The sequence below is a fragment of the Terrapene carolina genome, unplaced genomic scaffold (genome assembly GCF_002925995.2).
Source record: "Terrapene carolina triunguis isolate 2854851 unplaced genomic scaffold, T_m_triunguis-2.0 Scaffold243, whole genome shotgun sequence".
Classification (NCBI taxonomy): Eukaryota; Metazoa; Chordata; order Testudines; family Emydidae; genus Terrapene; species Terrapene triunguis.
The window spans coordinates 102,890-109,163 of NW_020664594.1; the positions used below are offsets into that span (position 1 = coordinate 102,890).

At 47.0% G+C, this 6,274-nt stretch overlaps 1 protein-coding gene across 1 annotated transcript in view; it reads right to left on the reverse strand.

Moving 5' to 3' along the window:
- Positions 1 to 6,274, reverse strand: part of LOC112111072 (unconventional myosin-X-like) — a 214,155-nt gene that overhangs the window by 100,130 nt on the left and 107,751 nt on the right. Inside the window, exon 20 of the mRNA XM_026657427.1 lies at positions 2,214 to 2,320. Within this exon, the coding sequence (XP_026513212.1) occupies positions 2,214 to 2,320 (107 nt within the window). The remainder of the gene's footprint in view (positions 1 to 2,213; positions 2,321 to 6,274) is intronic.

The following is a 6,274-nucleotide window of genomic DNA, read 5'->3' on the forward strand; positions in this document are numbered from 1 at the left end:
CAGGGCCCGAGCCGGGCTGGAGACGCCGGGGCCAGAGCCGCTCGGCCGGGGAGGCTGGACTGAACCGTGCCTCCTCGCGCCCCCCCGCCACCGCCCCAGCTCCAGCCCCAGCTTACCTGCTGCCTGCCTGTTTCAGGCTTCCCGCGAATCAGGTGAGGGGGAGGAGCAGGGGGCGGAGCATTAAGGGGAGGGGGCGGAGTTGGGGCGGGGGTGGGGCCCCGTGGAGTGTCCTCTTTTTGTTTTTTTAAAATATGGTAACCCTAGGTAAAGCCAACTTTTGCAGCCAATGCAGGAGGGCCGTGAAATACAGTGATCCTGCACTTCACCCTTACTCATATATAAAACACAGAGGGGACAGGGGCCCTGATTTGGCAACTGGAATTTAGTTACCTATTCTGTTGATGCTGCAAGGTACTGGGCTAAAGCTTGGCTCCCCCTCCAAGAGTCAGAGAAGCCACATGGGGACGGAGTGTGGCTCCCTCCCCCAAACCCATGCAGGTCCTGTGAGGCTAACAGGGACACAGCCCAGTTTACAGCACCAGTTCTCCACAGGTCCTGCAGGGCTAAGAAAAGTAAAAACTTATTTTAGTTGGTGGAGTCAGCAGCTGTGACTAGGAGTCCCACAGGGAGCAGGTCTGCTAAACAAACGGGGCATTTTCACTTTGGTTTATTTTCTGATTCAGATATTTCACTTTAGTGACCATTCAGACACCCTGAGCTTCTGGGAAAGTAAAGCAGAGTGTACAGCCAACCATGTAACCTTTCATCCCTTAGGCCTCTTTCCCCAATTCTCAGAACAAGTCCCTGAAGATATGGATAAAGATGACAGTAAAATCCTGGAACATCTAACTCTTCATGGCAGGCTTACTCTGCTTAATTTACATAATCTTGGTGACTGATAAGCTCTAAGTGCTGCATGGCAGCACTCTCTAGTTTTGCCTTACTCACTCAGAACCTTTTCTGGACTTGTCCCATACTAATTCCTTTCTATTGGAGCCTCTCTAATGTTGATGCAGTGCAACACTGAAATTATCACAAAAAAGGTTTTCCAACTTCACTTTCTCCAACCTTCATCTTCCCTGTTTTCTGCTTCTTTACCTCCCTCTGCAATGCCTCATTTGCCACCAGCCGCTGTATAAGGATTTTTCCTTTTGACCATAGCAGCACTGCTTGATTTGAAGACTAAACTTAGATGAATAGTGTGCATCCCAATCTCCCAGTCCACTAGCTGGGTACTTTCCTTTCCAGGAAAGTCACAGAAGAGACACTGCAGTTTTCCCTTAGCAATGCTGCCTAGAAATTATGTTTTACAATGTGATAACTCCCCTCCTTCCCCAAAATATCTGGAGGTTTCTGATTATTATTATTATTTAAATGTCCCTGCCATGAGGAACTTACACTCTAATTTACACAGACTGCACAGCAAGTAAAGGCACCCAGACAAGGGGAGAGGGGAAGGCACGGAGATAGCATTTTGCTTTATTTTGGCAAGCAGCATGTGCTACAATCATTAAAGAGTCAGCTGTTACATTAACTTCAAGGGGCAGGAGAGGGGATGGCTCTTCTGTAATAGCTTTTCTTTAACACTACTATGATTAGGAGCAGTAGTGGCAAAAGGGAGCAGCTGAGAGGAGACCAGTGGTGAAAGGCTAGCCCAAAGTAGTAAGTTCTTAAGAGTGACTTAAAGAAGGAGAGAGAGGCCCCTGGGAAAATAGGAGAAGGGAAGCTGCTCCAGGCCTTGGGGACAGTGCTAATAAAGGCAGAGTTGGGAGAGGGGAAGAAGAGAGATGAAGGGAGCATTAGGTGAAGCTGGTAGGTTAAGGGTGGAGGAGTGGGAGCTGAGAGCCAAGAGGTAGAGGGGGCAGAGTTCTGGAGACCCTTGAAGGTGAGGATGAGGAGTCTGAAGAGGCAGAGAGTCAGTGGAGAGACCTGGTCATTGCAGCGGCATGTTTAACACACTAGGGGGTGGGGATGGGGGAGAAGGGGATGTAAGAAGCAGGGGGTAGAGGAGGCTGCAGTGGTCAAAGAAATGACTACAGCACAGACAAGGATTTCAGCAGAAACACAGATTTTGAGGCTAGCCCATGGATTTGGAGGGTGGGGGGAACAGAAGAGTGGAAGTGCTGATGAGAATACCCTAGAGCAGAGGAGAGGATGGGGGAGACTGCAAGCAGACAGGTGGAGAAAACGCAAAGACAGCCCAGAACACTGACCTTGCCATGTAGCCCAAGACGTGGGCTTGGATGACTATAGCTGCTTTCCTCAACTCCTCTTCCCGATCCTTCTCCAGGTTCTGTTCAAGAGCTTCCTTCAGGAAAACCTGACACCATGGGGAGGAGTTTCAACAAACACAAAGAGAGGAAAGAAATCAGCCTCGGGGGAGAGTCAGGAGGTTTCATTCCCTTGGTGACAAGCACAGAGTGCTCTCTTTATGCTGCTGCCCTGTGATCTCTGCTCAAGAGCTGCAGCCTCTCCAGAGCCACCCCTCACTTTCGGCTGGGGTGCCTTTCCTGGTATTACAAGGAAAAGTTGTGCAGGACATGAGCCAAACTCTAAGCCCATCCCCCGCCTCCTTTCACTCTGTGGTCAAGGCTTTAAAGAAAGAGAGAAGGGGGAGGGAAGGAAAAATAAGGAAGGAGGAGGAGAGTGTGCAAGCTAGTTATTAACCCGTTCTCAGCTGGTATCTTTTCTTCACACAAATCTATTTTCTCACTGCGTTGGCCCCTGGCTACCAATATGTGACATTAAATATTTCATAAAGAGATCACACCACATTTTGGGTGCAGAGGTGAGCATTTACATTTCCAGGACCCTGGCAGCAGTTTGCACTCTGAAAAGTGAAGATTAATGGAAGAATCAGAAATCTCCAATGGTGAGAAAAATGCATAAAGAAATTGGCCATCCCCAATCAAACATCGCCTGGCCATTCCAAAGGAATCTGATCACTGCAGGATCTAAAGGAATCCTGAGGAGAGGGTTCTCCATGCTGAATGTGCTCCTGTACTGCAGCATACGAAGGGGGACATGCACCCCAAAGAGAGAGGTGTCCTTGCCAGAGATGTGCTGCTGTACTGGAGGCTGCATTTTATAATAGCTAATAATAGTTTGTTCTTGTCTAGCATCTACCATCCAAGGGCCTCCGAGCACTTTACAAACTTTAACTGATTAATGCTCACAGCCCTGTGACACAGGGCAGCACTATCCACATTTTACAGATGCAGGAACTGGGTCACAGAGAGACTAAAAGCCACATATCCAATATCAAATCAGCAGCAGAGCTAGAATCAAAACAAATTTCCCTGTTCTAATCACTAGGCAGCACCCTCGAGGCTACCTCTTTCTACTTATCTACCATGCCTCTTCACATCACTGCCTCCAACTCCTCCCCTCCATCAGTGATACTAGCCTTGCTGTCCTATTTCTCCACTTCTCCCATAACCGACTCTGTTCTTTCTTCCACATTGCCCCATCTGCATGGAACATCCCCCTCCCTCATTGCTTTCTCTTCATTTAAATCTCTCCTGAAGAACAGCTTCCATCACAATGCCCACAAGAAATTAGCTGATTAATAATGGTCAAGGAATTGAGGACAGTCTATAAAGAAAGTCACCACCATGACCCCTTTCCTTGTATGTTGTGTCCCTTTCCACAGTCTGTGTCAGTTTGTTGGTCTTTTAAAATTATGAACTTCTTGGGACTGTTCTTTCCATCAGATTTACGCTGAACCTAGTATGTTGTGGGGTGGTACCAGAACAAATTAATTAATAGGGACAGTGCCTACAGTGATAGACACCTTACAAATGTTTAGGCAGGGAGGGAGCTGTCCCTGAGAGTTGGGCCAGGGATGCAACTCCACCATGCAGCAGAAGTATCCAATTCACAGAGACTTCATTGGCAATACAAGCCTCACAAGTGTTGCTAAAGTATTAAAAACCCAGAGAACACTCAGGTAACTCTAAGTAATATCCATCCAAGACAGGGCGTTTTGATCCCCAAACAACATGGGGTTTGCCAGTACTAGCGAGCTGTGAAATGATAGCATTTTGCAGGAAGCAGATAGGAAAGATTAAAATGAATTCAAACTACAGGTAGAGAAATCTCCCTTGTCAGGAAAACCGTAAACAAATCATCTGTTTCTCTGTCATTTAATTCATAGCCACTCTCAAAAGTTTAAGCCCATCTTCATCTGAGGAAAGAGTGACTAGATTCAGAAATATAGGGGTTATTTTTGCCATTGTTTCTGTTCATATTAGAAACTGACAGAAGCGTATGGTAAGTCAGACACACAGCAAGATGGTGTTAGTCAATATATATTTAAGAATATATGTGTGAATGTTGACTGCACATAACAGTGAACACTTGCAAGTGGAAGCATACATATGTGAGGGCTATGCACATGTGTACATAAAAAGGTCTCTGTTCACACATGGATGTTCATATATTTGTGCGCACGCTGTGTACAGTGTCTACATTGCACAATGTACAGAATCCATTCAGCCCCTCCCTGGAGAAGGTCTATTACAGAGATATCTGCAAAAATTTTTGCTCCTTTTAGCATACACTTTTCATCTTAAGTGCCAAATCTGTAAATTCGCCTGTAGAGAACATTGGTGAAGGAGAAATTGTATTGCTGTGCCTTGGATTCCAGATGGTAAGAAGAAACCTCCTGCAATGTTAAACCAATTTCCTCTTTTTTCCAACAGGACCACATAAAATGTCACTCTGGACATCAAGAAAAACTTGATTAGAGTGGGAAAGAGATGGGGAGAACTGTGTCCTCACTGAAGACAGATGTGATGGGCAGTGCTAGAGCGAGAAGCAAAGGGAACACAAGAGTTTGGAGACTTGGTATAGCTGCTGCTTGTCATGGCATCACAAATTAAGGCCATGGTGCACTGGAAAAAACAGTTGCTTACCTTTTGTAACCATTGTTCTTCGAGATGTGTTGCTCAAGTCCATTCCATGTAGGTGTGTGCATGCCCATGTGAATGGTAGCCAGAGTTTTTTTTCCTTAGCGGTATCTGTAGGGCTTGCTATGGTGCTTCCTGGAGCCCCGCACTCATGTGGCGGTATGTGGGGTGCCGCTGGCCCTGTGCCCTCTCAGTTCTTCTTGCCATCTACTCTGACAGTGGGGATGGAGGGTGGGTTGTGGAATGGACGTGAGCAACTCATCTTGAAGAGCAACAGTTAGGAAAGGTAAGCAACCATTTTTTCTTCAAGTGCTTGCTCATGTCCATTCCATGTAGGTGACTCACAAGCAGTACCCCTTGGTGGTGGGTTTGGAGTTCACTTTCATGTGGCTTGCAATACTGCTTTGCCGAAGCTGGCGTTGTCCCGGGCTTGCTGAGCGATAGTGTAGTGGGATGTAAAGGTATGGACTGAGAACTGAGTAGCGGCTTTGCAGATATCTTGAATTGGAATATGTGCAAGGAATGCCGCTGAGGAAGCCTGCACTCTGGTGGAATGAGTGGGTGACTATGGCTGGTGGCAACACACCCGCTTGTACATAACAAAACCTAATGCACACTGTTATCTAAGAGGAAATCTCTGGGAGGAAACCAGTAGGTCCTTCATTCTATCTGCTATAGCCACAAAGAGCTGAGTGGTTCTACGAAAGGGTCTGGTCCTTTCGATATAAAAGGCTAAGACCCACCTAACGTCCAGAGACTGTAGCCTGCGTTCCTCGTTGGACTTGTGAGGTTTCAGGAAGAAAACAGGTAAGAATATGTCTTGGTTGCAGTGAAACTGTGACACCACCTTTGGTAGAAACGCCGGGTGAGGACGCAGCTGGACCTTGTCCTTGTAAAATACCATGTACGGAGGTTCCAAAGTTAGGGCTCTGATCTCTTGAGGTCAAGGTGACTGCAACCAGAAAGGCAACCTTCCATGAAAGTAGAAGCAAGGAGTAGGATGCCATCAGCTCTAAGGGAGGACCCATGAGTTGCAAGAGGGCTAGATTTAAATCCCACTGAGGCACCTGAGGGAAGAGCCTCTCCAGGCCCTTCAAGAACCAGATTGTCATTTCATGAGAAAATACTGATTTACCCTGCATGGCGGGTGGAAAGCCGAGATGGCCGCTAGATGCACTTTAATCGATGAAAGGGCTAGGCTTTGCTGCTTAAGGTGGAGCAAGTAATCCAGAATAGATTGAATCGGGGACTCGGAGGGGGAGATTCCTTTCTCTGAAATCCAGCAGGTGAAACACATTAATTTGGCTAGGTAAGATGCTCTGGTGGAAGGCTTCCTGCTACCCAACAGGATTTGCTGAACCTGC